We start from the raw sequence: 20,100 nt of genomic DNA on the forward strand, positions 1-20,100 counted from the left end.
CTAATACGTACGACTATGTAGTTTACGTTGAAGTAAGAAAGTTAAGACCTAACACATATTATGCACAAAAGGGAATGAAAGATAATTACCTTTAGGTAGACAAATCAATTTACGAGTGTTAAGAAAAAAAAAAACCAAAGGCAAGGAAGGCTTATGCGGATAAGCTGTTTAATGAAGCTAGAAATTTTATACGTAAGCAAATTTATTACCTCAACCAGTAATTCCACTACAATTACAAACGCATACCAAAGTGAAAAAAGAAAAAAATATTGAAAGAACTCGAAAAAAAAAGAAATGTGGCTAAAGGAACCACCAAAGCAAAAGGCCTTGAAAACCATAGAAAAGTAAATCTGAAATACTCGCATTGAGTAAAAATAAAAACCCTTAAAATGAGTTTCGCAACTAACTTTCAGGTGCAGAGAAGCCTTGAATTAGTAAAATATTAATGTAAAGAAAACGCGAAAAAAATAAATAGAAAATTATCCAGAAGGGTCAAAGCGAGCAAGTTGGTTGGGTTGTTGTTTTGATTATTTATAAAACTTAAAAACTTAAAATATATTTAAAGTAGAAAATAATAATAATAAAAAAAATTGCATACGCTGCTTTATACGTAGTTATGGCCAAAAAAAGAGAAATAACTAGAATGATTGCATACAACGTGCAAGCAAGCTTCGTAACCTACATAAATACATGTAATGATATCAACTTAAGTATATGTAAACCTGCTATAGTTCAACGTATGCATATGATCTAAACTATGTGATGATGTTCTCTGAAGGTTTCTTTCTTTTGCCGTTATACTCTTTGTATTATAACAAAATAAACCGCAACCTTGACATATACTACTTTACTGAAAAGACTAAAGACGTACAATGCATAACCTGTAGCTAAATAATAATCAAGTTTGATACTTAAGTAAAGAGATTACAAAATAATATATGCACAGTCTAAGATTGTCTTATAATAAACTTGAGAAAATTCAAAAAAAATGTTAAAAGAAGAGTTCTCAAATAAATAATATATTACAAAAATAATAGAAAATAAATTAAATTCAAATATAATGCACTATATAAAAGACGTAAAATTCAATGTTGTGTTATGACATTTTAATTTTATCGTTCCTGTTGGAGCACATAGAGCAAACTGATATTTCACAATTCCTCTTAATCGCTTCTAATAGTCAGTCTATTTTTCTCTTCTTATAATTTCTTTTAGGAAAGCAAGCACATTATCGATATTGCGAAAACAGGTATTTCCAGATTTCTACCTCTTTAAGAAAAAGTATAAAAGCCATCTAACATTTTGTATAAGGACTAATAGGCCAACTAGCAGTTTCATGAATCACAATAGACGTTGCTTTCTGCATAGAGGAGCTTGGCGAGGGGCTTTGGGCTGCTTTACCCGTTTCTGCGATGGAAATTTCAATATTAAAGACACGCCAAGCTCTGGTCGACAAATCGTTGATAAAATCAAAGAAATCCTTCAAAGAATTGAGGAAAACTTTCGCATTTTACCTAACAATGCAGTTATGCAGGAGAGATTATAAGAGATTTCGTTCGTATGGAGACTTTTAGACTTACTCGTTAATAAAATAGATTCCGATTCTTGAAATCAAACTGTACTGTATTTCTGAGTATTTCTATGTACTTTAAATACCTCAATTTTACAAACCTTACTGGTAAAGAGCAAACGAAAGTAAACGTAAATACGAATGTCTTAAATCGTCTTTCGCTTTTCGGAAGTTGCATGAGAGAGTTATCGAGTTATAGTCTATGTAACAATCCATTTATGTAAGGCTGGCTACAAATAAAGTCAATATTCGATAAATTAAAAGTAAAAAATTTAATGGACTGAATGAATTTCCATTCGCTACAAAAACAAAACCAAACAGGTCCATATTTGAATATAGATGAGAAGAAATGTAGCGAGCGATGGAAAGTAGCCCACGTACGATATAAATGAACGAATAATACGAAGGTGCACTGTCACAGTCCACGTTAACACTAAATAAGCTGGCATTAAAAGGGAGCCATATGTTATGAGTTGCTTTTGACTATTTTATCTATTATTCCATTTGATTCGACTCTCTATAATGAACAAGCGTCGTCGCTACCTTTCATTGAGCTATGACACTTCAGAAGGGTTTGCCTATTCGACGAGGGTTAATAAAGTTTCTGTGGATTTTAGCTAAACGGTAGCGCATTATGCAAAAACTCCATTTCTTTACTAGCTTAATGCTTTCTTTGAACCTTCTAGAGTATATGGAAAAAAATTCATTAGCCAAAAGACTACCTATATCAGCTGGTGGAGAGTTACCGGCTAATATCTTGCCTATGGATTTTTAACTTTTTTAAACTACTAACACATGTCCTGCCTACGTTCATTTGAAATCCATTTCCAACCAAAATATGTTAATGTGTTGTTTATCGAGGCTACCATGGAGCGGATATGAGAATGAAAGAAATTCGTGAAAATCAGTGCTTCTGCGAAGATATTGGAAGTGTACAACGAAAACTTAAATATCAGCTACGACTTCAGCTATAGAATTATAATTTCTTCTGTTATTTCGCCGCATTAAAGTGTAAATTATGCAATTTTGTCTGTGATAGGACTATCTTATAACCAAATAGTCAACAAGCGTGATTATTAGGTGGGCATGCACGATTTCAATTCCCAGTGCAACTAACAATACTATAATTTCGATTGGGTTGTAGCCGTAGCTATAATCAAGGCAGGTAAATGCACAACGTATTCCAATCGGGAACACAACCACCAAGTCGCGACCACTCCCTATCTCTCTTTCCACATTTCTTTGTGACCATCACCGTGTTACAGACACAGAAGAGGCGACAATATCCAGAAAGAATTTATTTCTAGAACGGCATAAGTATCGCTACAACTACAGACATGTAAGTGAAGCGTATTTTTTCCCACGATCTACTTTATGGGATGCAGAGTCCCTCAACTTAAAGTTGTGCGGCGAGGATTGCTCATGTTTTCTTGTTTTTTAATGTTTTTCAAAAATTATTTGTTTTATACCCTTAATAATTTTCTCGATTATCGCATTTGCTTTCGTCCCAAACATATTGCCAAATCTATTAGGCGGTGTCAGCCCTTAACGTTGGAATGTATAAAACAACTCTTACTAAATTATATTATAGTTGAAATTGGAGGACTTTTGCCTAAAGTTCCACACTTGGGACAACTGTTAGCGTCAAATCTATCGATGCCTTTCACCTTGATTCGTCGTATCTAGGACTTATGATTTTAAAAATGAAAAAATTTGTTTAAGATCAAGAATACGAAAAATTCACCATTATGTGTGTAATGTACAGTGTGTCGAATCTCATAAAGTCCTAAGGAAACGTTACTAATTGCAAAAATTAAAGACGAATTTCTTTTTAAAAATATGCTTGATTTAAATCTCAATGCAAACATTACTGCTGCCCGGTTGGTAACATCTAACAGAGGTTTCATTTCACTCCATCAATTAAATCGTCCTTTGTGATTGCTAGAAATAGCCCTCGTCGAATTTTCTAACTACGTCAATTTATTGAATGAGGGATTTGTGTTAAATTCCGTGTAGAAACCAAATTGCTTTTGCAGCTGCAGAGAAAATATTAAGAAAGTCTTAAAAGCTTAAAACATCGATAAAATCAAAGACTTACAAATAACGCAAATAGGTAAAAAAACCACATCAAAGCAAGTCATAAACCAAAGCTAGGTTAGTTGGTTTTCTCACTTTATGAAACAACTAACAAGGAATTTGATTAACACCTACAGTGTCATATGCGTGAGTCTATTCGTAGCAAACGTCTAGATTTATTACAAAAGATGTTCTGGTTTTTGAATTAGTGTAACACATCATCTATAATTATTGGTGAACTTTTTAACAAAAATCTGATTGCCGTCTTTGTGCGTGCACCGTATTCAGGTGAAACTACCCCGAGTAACTATTTGCTTGAAGAGAGCGTTTTATGTGAACCGTTTTGGAAGATAATGATTGCTCGCAATACGGCTTTTTAAAATAAAGATTTTAACACAGTTCTATATAAAATTCGAAACGCTTTCTATTAATGGAAAAAAAGTAAGTTTCCGACCTGAAGCTTTTTCATCACTATTTTGTATAAAGAGAATGTTATTAGCAGCAAACATTTAAGAATGTCTTAACAAGTCGTTCCCGCGTAATCACTTGAGTTAATTAATTACTTTTTGGATTCTATTTACACCGAAGATATGGATCGGGAATATAATAATCGCAAACAAAAGCGATAAAATGTAATTTTAAATTCTATAGACTAATAAATCGTTTTATACGGAGCGTTTATAAAATTTTTTTTAGTTTTACTTAGTAACATACGTATAATGAAGGATGATATTAAAGGATGGGATTAAAATTTTCTTTAAGATCAGATATTACGAGTGTATATCAAGCACGCATGAAAAGCGTGAAGCTTTTCATTCTTCACTCTGTTTATGTCTTTATAACCTCATATGTCCTCGTTCCAACTCTTCAATTAATCAAAACTATCATATACATATTTTACGACTTTTGTTACTTTCATAGCTAAAGTTTATTTTCCTTATATGTATATTTCATTCTTCTTACAAATGTGTGTCTGATGTATGTTTGTTATTGCATATGAGAAAGCTTAAAAGAATAGAAAATTTCAAGTATTATAAAAACTAAAAGAGAAAAAAAAATTCTTTGCATATAACGCTACACCCATACAAAAATGTTTATTTTTACCAATACGCACATACACACACATGCGCATAATCACTATTTGTAAGTTAGATTAAGGCTAACTTATAGTAGATAGTAGATAAAAGTGTGCATTCCTAAGAGTCCATATAGCCAATCTTTTTTTATGACATATTGTTATAAAGCATATGGGTTGTACTTCTTTCTGTGGTTCAGTAGCAAAAAATTTATAATATTTAGTTGCATATCGCCGGTTTGTTTATTGTTTATATCTTCATAAGCTGCTACTGAGATCGTAAGCAGTAAACTCGTTTAATGAACAACTTTCTTTCAGCGCATGCACAATTTCTACTAAGCTGATAGCTGTTTTAAACATTGCTGACAACTAAGCTAAAAACCAATAACCGTTTCTATACACCACGCTAAGAATCATTAAAGCTACTAGATAAAGTAAAAATTTAATATTACCGCCAATTATGAACCATTTTCATATGGTTATGTAAATTTTCGCAGCTATATCTTACGTTCAATCCACTTATGATAAAAAACTTACTGGACACTTTTTAAATTTAACGGTTTTCTTAGAATAGTCTTTCTTGCTAGCTAAATCGATTTCTGAACATATTTCCACTGCCATTGCCTAAAAATACTAAAAAGTTTACAAAATCTATTGTGTGTATATACGTGTGTGTACGTAAAAGTTGCAAGGTCAACATGGTAAAATCATAATGATGGACAGAAACAAATGTTGACTTAAAATTTGATAGGTGATAGTTCAAGGGAGGATTCAATTCCGATTTCTATATTGCTTGATGTGCTCATACAAACCACCATTAGAAATAGATTTGAGGTTACGAAGAACGATGGGTTCTTTCTTTTGATTTTTCTTACTTAGAAATGATGTTAAAAAGCCGACGCTGTGCGTTTAAATTTCATTTCAAAATTTTGTGATCGAAAACTCGGCAGATTTATTTTGCAGCACACGATATACAATTTTTAGATTTACTCTCTTTTTTTCTTGATGTTATTTCAAGTAAAATCACCTAACTTATGAAAAACAAGATAATATATCAATAAATCTTATATTCTACTAAAGCTGCGGCTGGTCCATTAATTTGAATTTATAGACGAAAGTCTGACGAGCACTTTCGTAAAGAAGAAAACGAAAGAAAATAAATATGCAAAATTAACAAAAATGAAGATGAAAATATTTACACTCCTCGTTCGGTTTCACAATTATTAGGCTGGATCCCAAAGACTTTACATCACTTCATATAAACATAGGCCATTTCACACTTCTTAATGATTTTCGTGTTAAGCGTTTAACTTGTATATGAGATTTCAAGAAGAACACACTTCAATGCTGACTTATCCATACTTCTGAATTTAAAGCACTTTTCCTCACAGCTCAGAAAGCATCAAAAAGCACAATACACACATGCATTAGTTTAGCAATTATTTCCGTCGGATATCCGAGATAAAATCGGAAAAATTAAGCAGTAACTATTTACCCAAAATTAAAAATAAGTCTGGAAAATAAATTGCTGTCGTAGAGGACAGTTCTGAAACCCATTTGAATATGTGGCATTCAACTTTTGGCTATTGCGAAGAGGTCCAACGTTGAAAATTTTCGGCGCTAACAATCCTAGACGGTGAGATTAGTCCATGGCTCGTAACAAACAAACCTGGTCATAAGGATGTTTCCAACAACAAGGAAAAATGCATACCAGTTTTCGATTGCTTCACCGACTTAGTAATCATTCTAACTTGCTCGCAATCGGTTTAATAGACGAAAGACGACAAACAAATAGACTGAAAACGTGCTATATTTACCTATGCAGACGTACATATACCTATGTATGTAAATATCTGTTCAATCATTTTAATGATTTAGATTGAAATGTAAGATAAGATTAAAATAAGCTTTACATTAATATAAAATGTAAGTAAAAACACTATCACCTATCATTAGATAATCTACACAACCCTACCGTTATTCATATAACGACTTTTCGAAACAGGACGTTATAAACACTTGAAGAGGGGCTCATTTGCTTATTTTTGTACCATACATTAGAAATCAATATATGTATGTATATATGTAAGTAAAAATTTTACGATAGGTACAAGGTCGCATCTTTCGATAATTAATGTGTCTACACACATCGTGGTTACAAGTGTAGACGGGTTTGAGACTATCCGAATTGAGATTTATTTTTCATCTCTAGCCTTGTATTTTCAAATTAATAAATTTCTGCCGAATTCTTTCTTTTATTTTTCAAAAAAAGTTTGACAATTTTGAAAAATATCTGTTGTAGTTTAGTAAATTTCATTGAATATTGTTATTTATTTTCCTATCTTTTTTTCATTCCTTTTTTATTTTTAAGTTTTTCATTCTTCTTTTTTCTTGTAGAATTTCAATTTCTATGCAAATTTTTTGTTTAACATGAAATTTTGTTGTGTTGATTTAACTTGTTGCGGTACTTTTTTTATAGTCTTTTTATGGCTATTATTACCATGGAAGACATACTGTAATAAGCAATTGAGGTGGTTTTGGTCCTTTGACATTGGGTAGCCCTATGGCGTTACTCCTCACAAATTTATATTACTTTTTCATAAATTCTTGTTCTCCCTTCCCTTGGCCAGAACAAGCAGGTACTACAGCTTTTTCCTTTTTTTATCCTTTTAAATAAAAAAAGCAAATTTGTGTGGTTTTGATTTGTTAGAAGGTAATATTTTCCATTTGAAAGGTTAACAAATTTTGCACAATTTTTATTTACTTATTTGCAAATCATTTTGTATTCCGCAATCGATACAAAAAGGTTGTGGCAGTTGGAAAACTTTTTTTTTTTTCAAGCTTAACATTATTTTGAGAACTTAATTAAACTGAAATAGAAACATTCGGAATTGATGGAAATTTCTTCATATATGACTAAATTGTAGGCTATTTAAAAGCTTAACCAAATTACCAAAAACCATAACATATTTTAAGTATCATTTATTTTAATGTAACTTTTCTATTTAATGGTTAACCCCAGCAATTTTGAGGAATAATTGCCAGTAAAAAGTCTTTTTAGAAAAGAACTCGTCTTTTCGAATCACACTTATATTGTTATTTTCAGGCAAATATGATAAGATATATAGCAAGCAGAAAATCATCTGCAAATTTATATAGTAAATCAAAACTCATAAATTATTCAAGCGTAATGTGGTAAAATGGAAAAATAAACTTGTTGGGTGAAGCAAATAACTAAGAAAAACGTACTTGTGAAAAAAAAAGAAGAAGAAGAGAAAGACGCAAAACAACGTTCAACTAAAAGGATGTGTTTGTGTAAAAGCGCAGCAGCCAACAAATTATAAACTTCTAAAGATAAACTAAAAGAAAGCTACTAAGTAAAAGATGCCTTGAAAAGAGAACAGAACGAAAAGAAAATCATTAAAGACAAATAAACATGGCTAAGAAACCCTCCAAAATAAAACTTTGTTAATATATTTAGAGCCAAAGAGAAATTATTTTTTACACAAAAGGATTCTTTTCTAGCAACACCATCACAAATAACCCAGAAATAAACTGGAAGCGTTGATAAAATATATAAAGAATTTTCACTTAGAGTAAACATTGAAGCAACTGCCTCCGTTCAATGTATATGCATATATATGTATAAGTAAAAAACTAATAAAATTGCTGTATTTTACGCTCGATTAGTTAAGGAAATGTTTTTGTTTGAACTTTGCTTTTATTTATTTACGATTATATATAATATTAAGAAAATGATTCAACTTAAGGGAACGATTTTTGATTTATATATACATGTATAAATATATATATATATATATATATATATATATATATAATGATAAAATAAATGAAAAACCACAAATCAGTTAATTACTATTGATTCGCAGTATGTACTTCTAAATGGTAAGATGAAGTTTAAATGAAAATTCAATTCGTTACAAATGCAGGTAAATAATTTAACCGAAATAAAATAAACGAAAAAATTGTTCAAGATTTTGCGGAAAAAATGTCATCCACTTAAAGTGTTGGAGACAATTAAAGACAATTAAATGATTGAAAGCAAAATATGTAAATGCTTTAAGGCTGTTTCTATATACAATTTCTTATTATCCTATATTTAATTGCTCTTAAACTTTGAACTTATTATCAAGTTTTTCTTTCTTGTTTAATATTATTATTATTATGTTCAACATAAGTTGGTGAATGCCCATCCTTTTACACTTTGAGGTCTTCATGTTAAGTCGTCGTTTACGCTTGTCTCATTCAATGCACATGCAAAAAGAAAAGAAAAGCAAAAAACCCCTTAAGCAATTCTCAAATCTTGTTAATGGCACATGTTTGGCAGGTATATCAAACGATTATTATTATTATTATTATGCTATGCCGTGCTGCATTTAATACAGAAAACCAAACGGCTCATTGTGTTTATTTATAAAAGTCAACAAATGGCTGACATTCAGGTCAAAGCGAAAACACGAGGGAGTACTAAATAGAAATTATACTCTTAATAATATAACTGAGGGTGATGGCGAATTTGTAATAAACCAAACGAAAGCAAAATGGAAGTATAAAAAGACCGACGTTTATCATGCTAACAACCTGTAACATTTAACAAAAGCTGCATTAACCATAGGACTTGATTTTAATTTCTATAAAATATTAAGTGTTAAGATCCCATAACCATGTTAATTATTTTATTGTACCTTTTAAGCAACTGAAGTACTGCTCTATCGGTCCGCCTGTTTATTTAGCTGTCTCACTAATGATGGTACTCTCACGGCGTTAAATATTTGGAAAGTGTTATACAGACAAGAGATGAAAAAAGTTGAATTTTAATTTTTTCAGTAAGTAAACTCTTGGGAATTTCTCGAAGGTCCTTCATCACTAAACGTGGGCGCAGCCTGCTAAGAATTCAAGTTTAAATTTGCTATGTTAATTTTTGCCCCATGTTATGCGTTCGCTGAACGTGCATACTGACTGAGCGGCATATGGGTAGACTTACTTTACGCGATATTGGTGCGAGAATCAAATATCGTTCTTCACCTTGGGCTCAACACTCCTTTATTCTTAGCCTAGATAACCTACTTAATAGATCCAATGTGGTAAATTACCCTAATTCTGTATCTCAATTCGTTCTCAGGTTAATGTTGCAATAAGTTTGCATAATGATACGAACGATAAGGGGGGTAATTCGACCTAAAACGAGTAATTGTTGACTGAGATCTAGAAAACTTTGCAGCAAAAATTACATCCGGCGTACGTTTTCCACTTTGGTCTTCTTTAAGAGTCATCCAGAGAGACAGTTTTCCTACGCAAGCAGTGGAATGTAACTCTGAAAAGGGTAAGCTTATTAACAATTGCAATAAGTTATAAGTCAAGCGACGAAACAGGATTACTTTGATTGGAGTAGAAAGTAGAAGACAGACAAAATCTCATGCATGTTCTTTAATAAATGCTTGGAGAGATGCCTGCGTGGAGCTTTCCACTACGTCAATCTTTCGATGCAAAATGTCGTCTGTCTGATGGCTTATCTGACAGCTAAAACGGTCAAATTTACAAATCAGCCCTCGAAAAAATAAGCAAACCTGGGATGGTTCTGGCAAACGTTAATTCCCAGTACTGTATGCTTTATTAGATCATTAGTACGATTTCTAGATAGTGTAGGCTACAATAAAGGCATAAAACGTTTCAATTCCCAACCTATCGGAAATGGTCTAGAAAATGTGGTGCGTTGAAATATAGGATATTAATAAAAAAAATTAAAGCCGAAGACAGAATATTCGTGATTATTGATAAACCAGAATCGGAAGGATAAGCACTCCTAAAATAGAATCCGAATATTCTGATGCTAACAGATATCAAACTTTATCCTCCTTTGACAATGTTTGCAATATAAAGCGTGAGAAATGCATAAAGAAAGACAATAATAATAGCTCACTTTCACTGCATTTGTATATTCCGTGGTTATCTTAACCGTTTGAGTACCAGACGGTTTTGAAAAAACACTGTCGAAAAATCCCAAGCAGCGCGATCGCGCTGTTTAGATTTTATGTCGAGAAAACCCAGCACATTTCGAGTATTGTCGACAACTGACGGTGCCTTACGTATTGTCGAAGTCGAGCGCAATACATCACAATAGTACTATAGCAGTGCAATAATATACCACAAAATAAAAATTTCTATTTTGGTGTTGCGTTTTCTATAATTTTTGTGGAACAAACTTGAAATATTGATTAACAAACAATTTAAATGCATTTAAATACATAAAATTAAACAAGCGCTATAGCGCCGCTTGGTATTTCTCGACATCAAACCTAAACAGGGCGATCGCGCTGCTTGAGATTCTTCGACAGTGTTTTGTCAAAACTGTCTGGTATTTCTCGACATGAAATCTGAACAGCGCGATCGCGCTGCTTGGTACTCAAACGGTTAATTTATAACATAATGAACAACTCGGGCAATTTTAATCTCTATAAATTTTAACGGGGTTACAAAAGAAATTCAAAGCAGCTGTTAAATAAAATAACAATCGCTCAATTACTAGTACATTCAACAGATTGCTCACCTTAACTTAAAAGCCACTTCTGAAATTAGATTCAATGAATGTATTCAATATCCCCTAATAATTGATGCTTGCTGTATCGGTTTTCTACTTTTTTATGAAAAATGTATAAACAATTTCAATTACCTTTGTTTTTCTTTTGTTAATTGTGCACTAATTTAACTGATTTTTGAGTTTCACTTGTAGGTATGCTTAACAACATTGTAAATGAAGTCGGCTCGTCTAGCCTAAGAAAAAGCGCAATAGCAAAAAATTAAGATACGGTAGGGTCAATTGAGTGATTCAAGTTAATCAATATTCTATACGTAAATATATACACGAACACTTTGGAAAATCTGGTATACGATATATATTAAAGGAAATATTCAAAATTAAAAAGGCTGATACATAAGTTACGGAATCAAGAACTATGAAGCGGCATCTAATTATAACGTATCTTCCCTTTGTCTCTTTTAAACATTATTTTTAAAATACATAGTTTTGTGCGCGGGCCATCGTCATTCTTTTCCTGGCTAAATAGCAATAGTATTCTGATTTTTTTAACGTTTAAAATTAATTTTTGAAAAATTGATACCTAAAATTATGCTTTAAATTTCTATTTAAAACAAACACCACAAAGTATGCGAAAAAAATGTTCAGATTTATACTTTCCTATACGTGCATAAAAGAACGGAAAAGTGTCTTCAATTTATATTTTATCTTTTTATTTTATTTTGTAACTTTTCCACTTTATTTAACCCATTTTTCTATACTTTATAACAATACCTCTTAATTTTCACAAACAATACTTGTATGCGTATAAATGAAATTTCCTTTTTGTAAAACACTATGTAGACTATTTAAATGTAAACAAAACGAACGTTAAATAGAAAAAATGCAGTCAAGATAAACAATAACAGCACAAAGAGCAGAAAGAAAGTGAACAACAAAAGTAACAAAAAATCTTGCGCATATTGGATCTTTTGCAAAGAAACACGTAAACTAACCAAATATACAGTTGAATATCACCGTGAAAAAACACTATATAGCCCTATAGACCACTTGTGGCGTTTCTTGAGCTCACTTAAAGTAACTGAAAATTTGATGAAAAAAGCGCACCAAAAAGCCATCCAAGAACACTATGTACAGTTTAGAGCGAATCTTTTATACTCATCGCTTAAAATGAAAAAAGAAAAAAATTGCTACTTTAGCTGGGGCGTACGTATATTAATAGAATAAATTATTTAATAAACACTAATGACAAATTTCGTATAGATAGATATTTTTATGATTAGTAAACTACAAAAATTAAAACGATTCTGTTCGAGTTGCATTAGCCTAATATAATAACAAGGGAGCGAACATCGTGACTATTGGAAAATTATTTGATTTTTTGAATTCATGGTAAACTGTAGCAAAGAGTAATCGCATGAAAATCGATAAAAGATTTGCGCTGAGTAGGGGCATGGATACTTGGCGAAGTCTCATATTTCTGCATATTTTTAGTTTCGAACGTTATTATAAATTTAACGTATTCTCTTCCTGGACGGGAAATAAAAAAAATATATAAGGAATTCACTGTACTGGAAAAAATACATACCGATATACCTTCGTAGTACTAAAGCTGCTACAAACTAGTGGTGCTTCTAATTTATGCAAAAGATGCAAACTAAAACATGCATGTAGTGATAAAAATTGTTAAAGGTCTTTCTCTGTTAAAAAGTCACAGTATACACTGGCAGTCAGGCAGAAAATTTGCGGGGAAAAGGCGACTTCTACTACTCTACAGCGTTGTAAACTAAAGTTCTCCTCTTTCCTCTTCTTTTTCTATTATTGTTTAACTGTAATTTATATACACATTCGCACATATACACATGGTAAAACGTAAACGCTAGTAGGTATATAAAAACCATAACCAAACTAACAAAAAAAATGAATTTATACGTACGTAGTTGTGTAGCTGTAACACTCTGACTATGTTAAATTGCCAAACGGCAGGAAGTGAGCTCGTTAATTTTCGAGTACCGCTACAACCGCAGACAGAAATATTCAGAATACAAAATACAACAAATGCACATACGCATTCAATAGAAATGCTTCTAAATCTATTTAGACTACTACAGGAGAAAGTAATGTTTATGTACATAAATTTATTCAGTCTTAACTTTAACTCTAGTGTACAAAATTAGCAAGTTGTTTAGTTTGAATACATAAAACCCCCAAAAAAAGGGAAACGTAAGGATTACATACTAAAACCAAAAGCCAAAAACCAGATTTAATTAAAAAGAAAAAATATTCGTAAAATTTGAAATAGCAGTATGTGCAAGCAAGCTTTAAAATTTAAAGGGTTGCCCAAAACAAGATGCTTTAATTCCATGTTTATTTAAGCAAGAAGAAGTAGGCAATGCAATTTTTGAAAACAGCGGGCGCTATTCAATGTTTTTCAAAAATTTTATAAACTTTCCTAAAAACCTTATTTTTCAATTGTTTCACTTACTATCGGAACATATGCGCTTAAAAAACTTGCAAAAAATCCTACATTTAGTCAACGAAAGCAACGGGTATTTATTAATTGCTTCCCCCTAACAAGCGAGGTTATTAACACGTATTTTGAGCTAAGCTAACAAAGAATCGCACAAACCCGAGTCTTTCTAGCGGTTACTGGCCGTTAATGATGTGTGCCTATGTATCCGGTTTTCCTTCGCAACATCAGAAAAGAAACCTGTTCGGTCTTTGATTAGTGGACAAAAGGATTAAACAATTAATTAGCTATGCACGACTAGGGCAATATCCGAATATGACAGTTTGTTCAAAGCGCAAACACGCTACACAACGTCATACAATTTATTAGGACAAAACCTCCCACCAACGGATATGCATCATATCCCTTAAGGTAATAAAAAGTATAAAAAGAGAGAAAGGAGCACAAACATGGGATCTATCCTTTAACTCGGCCTGGACGCTGCCCGCATCAGAGACCCCTAACGTCTTCCTCGAATTGAAGGAACTTATATAGACAAAGCTTAAAATCTTACAGTCTGTTTGCTTTTAAAAAACCCTACAATGTTTCTCCACTAAAACTATTTGTTGTTGCTTCTTCCTTCGAAAGAATTCTTATTTACAGCAAGACCAAAAAGTGAATCGACGTTCAAAATCCATATTCAGAAAGTGTCCGAAGAAGATTGGTGCAATCAATTGTAGGCATATTCCACAAATCGTACTGAACGTTGCATACAACTACAACGTCTTAATATACACCTGGCCAAACCAATGCAGGGTGTAATAGAATTGTCTAAAATACATTTCAATTTTTGGACACGAGTAGCAAAAATCGGAACGGAGAACGGAAGTATTTACTGGAGAAGGTAACCCAACCAAATATTTTTTGTTTGGAGATTAAAAACTTTCTTTGCAGACCATTATATTATTATAAATTTTCTACATATTTTCAGTAAGATTAAACGATACCCCGGCCATGTTCAAATGTATTTAAAAATTTTATATTTTGTTTATCGAAAATGAAATATTTAAAATCTACTTAAAGGAAAGTACACTTTTAATAATTGCTATTGCCATTACTTCATTGTTATTGTTATTATTATTACACTCGTTTTACCATTTTGTGTGGATGTTGGCTTTATTCAATGCTCTCAATTGTTGACAATACTTGTGCATGATTATGCAAAAAAAGCAGAAGGTAGAATAAAAATAAAAAATTACGTTCAAACATTTGCTCATCTCATATGTTAAGAGCTGCAGCAGTATTTGCGGTTAAATGGGTAAGACATAAAAATAACGATTAAGAGCAAACGCAACGAAATGCTTGTTAACATGACGCGTAACAAGCTCTTTGCCAGTATACACCCAACAAAGCACTTCTAAAAAGTGAACAAACTGCACTACATTACAATACAATGTGAATTACAACTTAACAGACAGATTAAGTATAATTTTATTATATTCTCAAAAAAAAAAGAAAAAATAGGAAAAAAAAAAGAGAAAAACCATTTATTTTAATAAATGTTGGTTTCTGACTAGTTTTTCCCAAAGTCGTTGTGGGCAAAAATGAAACTTTAATTACATATCTATCTATCTTGCGTTTAACAATATACCGCGAAGAATAGCGTAACTACGTCATCCGGAGCTTGCAAGTGTTTGTTTTTGTTATCTTTCATTTGCATTTATAATAGGGAACATTTTTCTCCCCGCAATTATTATACGGTTGTTTAACTGCAAGTTATTTGTATATAAATTATCTGCAAAAATCATGAATAATTTAATAAATTATATATACATTTTGTTCTGAAATATACCATATTCGCGAATTTATGTATAAAAAGATTTTATTTATTTAATACCCAAATATATTAAAGATAATTACAACCTATTGAAAATTGTAAATATTACATCGATAGTGAATTTAAATATATTGCAGTTAGGCTTATGTTATCAAATGGTTAGATTAGCAAAATTTAATTATATGATAATTGAAGTATCCGTTAATTAATTAAAATTTTTGATAGGTTTATTTTTGCTGCTCACTCTGCATTATGAGAAACTAATAATAAACATTGTCGGCCAAAATCGATCATTATATAACTAGATGTTTTCCTCTAATACAACTCCTCATCTGTTTTTGTCATAAAATAGCGAAAATTGTACCTTGTCCGAGTGTAAATGTTCAGTTTTCGTGAAAAGCATTACAAAACACGTGCGAACAACGGGCCTATAAATTTCAAACCTGGTACTGTAAATTTTTTACCTCTGGCGTACCGCTATCGTGTACATTGTTCGATAAAAAATTAGTTTTTGTCGCCATAAAGAGTTTATTTTTTTTTTATTTTTTTAAGAATGTTTAGATTGGAAAAGATCATAAATAATCAGCGATTTCCTATATGAACGATATGTCAACGTATTATTTATCACCGATTTTTTCCCGAAAAATATTAGATATAAGAAAATTTTTTTAAATAACTCTTCATGTGGCAAGCAGGTGTGCAAATGATCCCATCCATCCCATCGTTCACGGGTCAAAAGACATAAGTATATCATTAGTAATATGATTAATTACTACGAAAATTTTGCAGATTTCACAAAAAAGAACAAGAGCAGATGGGCATACCGACAGACAAGCTTAGATTCAGAAAATAATTGCGATTCGATCTATCTTAACTCGCTCCGGGTTTTGCATGTAAGGACACACACTTAATATGCTTTTACCACAAATGATGCAGGGTAAAAAAGATCTTGATTATATCGTCTCGCTCATAAATAAACTTCAAAATACGTTATACGAGATAACAATAACAATTGAGCAAGAAGAAAGCGAAGCTATAGGTAGTGCAACACATTTATTCTTGGCTAGTATGACTGAAGTATCGAAACAGATGCCATCCATTCACAAGCCCCGTAACCGTAGGCTGTAAAACACTTGTAAGAAGCCGAAATGTCAACAACGGTCGCCAAAAAGTTAAACACTAGACAAGCAAACCAGCTAAAACTTGAAATAATAATAAAGTTTCATAAATAATTATTTTATTTTTAATTTCACCATCGAGCCATTAAAACGTTAATCAAAATGTATGAAAGCACGGTGAAAACGCGAAAAAGAGAAAAAGCAAAAATAAAAATAATAATAACAAAAATAATTATGTGTTAAATACATGACTGCAAGAATATTTATACATTGTTGTTGTTGTTGTCATCTTTCTCTCTTTCATTCTCTCTAGCAACTAAATAGTGATAATGACCAGAGTTGCATACGGCTAGGCAAATACTTGTTAAAATGCATATTTTATGCGAATAACTGGGAAGTTTTAATAAAATTTTCCCATTCGCTGTGTATATAAATATGATTATAATAATATTTGAAACTTTTTATAGTAAGAATAATAACAATAATTATAATAATAATGAACAATGAAATAATAATGACAATGATATATATAATTAAAAACCTACAAGAGAGCTTAAAAATCCTTTTACAAAAAGTTTTTATAATTGAAACTTACCATTATTAGCAGAATTGGCGGACGTGGCAACATTACCGCCCATGGCATTAGCTGTTACATAGTGAATTTGTATGTTAATTAAAGCAGTCATCAAAAGAATGACATGACTTAGTAGAAAAATTTTCCACAACCAAGACATAAAATAGTTCATTGGATTTTGAGCATTAAATTTTAAAGTTGTAGTCATCTTTTTTTTTTAAATTATATATCCTTCCTTATAAATTAATATATTGGAGCTTCTTAGCATTTTTCAATTATTTTCTTTATTAATTTGTTTATTTATTTATTCTCTTTATTAGTTTAATTCGTTTACTTCTTTTTTCTTTGTTCCCATGAAATTCTTAAATGGTTAATTAAAACTTTTTCCAAAATGATGCACTTTCTTTCTCTCCCTTTCGTCCAATGTTTATTTACAACATTTTTTCATAGCATCACTTACATTGGCTTCTTTGGTAAGGATTTCACGCGTTTTTACCGCATTTATTTTATCATGCTTTTCTTGTCATTGTAATCTGTAACAAGACCAGAAACAAAAACGATCAACTTTTTTTATAACCACATTAAATGAAAGTGTCAAAATATTAAGTTTTTGTGCGTGCGGGAATGCCTATGTATGTATGTGGGTGTATCATTGTATATGTTTGTATATTTGTATTTTATGTATATGTAAAACACAGTACTTTGGTAGATTTTCAGGATACACTCTCATATTATTGTTATGCGCAACAGCGAAGCTTGGGCATATACTCGTTTTATTATTTCATCTGCATCAGATGTGCGAATCAAGGGCTCCGCAAGTTAATATATCTTTAACAAATTGAAACTCTAAGTCGATTCAGCAATGTCACTCGTTCATTCATCTGTCCGTGTGTCGTTCGCTATTAAGACTCTCCAAGTTACAAATATTACGATAACACATTGAAGCTTACATCATAGATTTCTCGTTGATGTTATCGTATGTCAAGCGTAATGAAATTCGCTTCTATCAAAAACTTGGAACAAACTCCTTTTTTTAATTTCAGAATGTTACCCTTAAAGTTAATTGATTCACAGAAAATATCTTTTTAACTTCCAATTCGGTTTGAACGCACACGGCCTGAATAGATCAGCCGACGAAACGAAAAGCTTTAAAAATTTGGTATATGTTCTCGCTAAAGTGGCTATCAAGGATTCGTTACAAAACCAATGTAAATATCCATCTTTTTATATTCACCAAAAAAGGGTGAGTGTATACATGGTTCGCATTTTCATTTGCACAGCCCAAATATGGACACAATTCAGAAGACATAATCCGATGAATGAGCTACTATGCGTTCTAGTGATCACAATCGGAAGTCCCATTTTCCGCTTTTGCGACAGAATACACTTCAATTGTACACAGAATCTATTTCTTAGCTAAGCTATTAAATGAAAGTTTGTTAAAGGCCCAGACAGTATAGACTATTTAAATTGGCCTGCTTACCCTGGTGTGGTAACCAAATTGAATTTAAAAAAAATTAATATTGATAATAATAATAATAATAATAACAATGATACCAATAGTAATAGCAAACTCATATCCCTTTGTCCCTTCTTTATTATTGACTGGGTAGCGGTTTCAAAACTTGAAGTAGCAAATTGATGAACTATAACTTACAATGGGTAGCACATTTTAAACGTATAAAATTGGGCTATCAGGGCCACTTTGAATTTATCTCAAAATTCTTGTAAAAACTTATAGTAGGTGTATAAGAACAAAGAAACGCTAGTTTACAATTTGTAATGGATATCTTTGCTGTAAAACTGTGCAAAAAAATTTTCCAAGTCAATGCAAAATGTATTGGCATCAGATGCATCAAAGATTCGTTTCAATGTCTCTACAGTTTTAAAATTTTTTTAAGGGGTTGTTTTATGGATAAAGTTAAAAACACACGAAAAAAGACCAAAAGAAGGATGAAATTTTAATAGAATTATCATGATTAAACATTGGACGGCAAATGTATATTTAATTTATTTTTCTTTCGAAGGTTCCTCATCTTTAACGAGCATATTAAAAGACGAATAAAAAGGAAATTCACTATCTTCAGGGCTTTTTTTTTGTATGACAATACTTTTCAGAAAGACAAAGAATGTAATTGTTTGCTTAGCATAGTTATTATGCATGAAATTTGTAAATATACAGCAATGCAACGCAATTGATTGATTTAACATTACCAATATTGAAATATAATTTAATTATGGCAGATTTCAAGTTATATTTTATCGGAATGTGAATTTAACTTTTGATTGCCAAGCTTTATAAATAAAGTTTTTATCAATTATAATTCTAAGCAGATTTGAAAACTATGGCTGAAAATATATAGCCGAACTATATAACTGAAAATAAGCACTTTTGTTGTTGCGCGTAGAAAGTCTCTTTTTCCTTTCTTGTCAACCTCTAAGCAATAAACTTATATGTAGAACCTTATATACATAAATTTATTATTACAAAAAAAAATTATATATAAAAATATGTGACCGCCTCACTTTGATAAATAAAAACAATACTTTCTAGAGCATGTGACAATACAAATCCTGAACTAGTACTATCTCTACTGGAAGGGTGCAGAGGTACATGATGTTTCTTCAATTCAATCAGCAGCCCTTGGTTCTATAATTCTCCTGCCGTTTATTTTTTCCGAGGTTGGATTTGCACATCCTGTCAGCAATAGTCTCCAGTGATAGAAGAAAATAGATAGAAGTCTCTGCATATAATTTCAAAAAGCGAATTTAGATTCAAATTTATCTGTCTATACATATTTCCTGTAACACGCAATTCGTTATATAACACTTTCGTCGCCTTTTG

The 20,100-nt window shown here is 31.5% G+C and overlaps 1 protein-coding gene and 1 long non-coding RNA gene across 2 annotated transcripts in view; both read right to left on the minus strand.

The window, feature by feature from the left end:
- The window catches only part of LOC119640274 (lachesin), a 160,868-nt gene extending 143,372 nt beyond the window's left edge, over positions 1–17,496 (minus strand). Inside the window, exon 1 of the mRNA XM_038038183.1 lies at positions 17,277–17,496. Coding sequence (XP_037894111.1) covers positions 17,277–17,463 — 187 coding nt within the window. The 5' untranslated portion in view covers positions 17,464–17,496. The remainder of the gene's footprint in view (positions 1–17,276) is intronic.
- A 148-nt stretch (positions 17,497–17,644) lies between these two features.
- LOC119640268 overlaps positions 17,645–20,100 on the minus strand; it is a 29,240-nt gene continuing 26,784 nt past the window's right edge. Inside the window, exon 3 of the long non-coding RNA XR_005247641.1 lies at positions 17,645–17,788. This is a non-coding gene — a long non-coding RNA (uncharacterized LOC119640268). The remainder of the gene's footprint in view (positions 17,789–20,100) is intronic.

Source organism: Glossina fuscipes, unplaced genomic scaffold, assembly GCF_014805625.2.
Source record: "Glossina fuscipes isolate IAEA_lab_2018 unplaced genomic scaffold, Yale_Gfus_2 116, whole genome shotgun sequence".
NCBI lineage: Eukaryota > Metazoa > Arthropoda > Insecta > Diptera > Glossinidae > Glossina > Glossina fuscipes.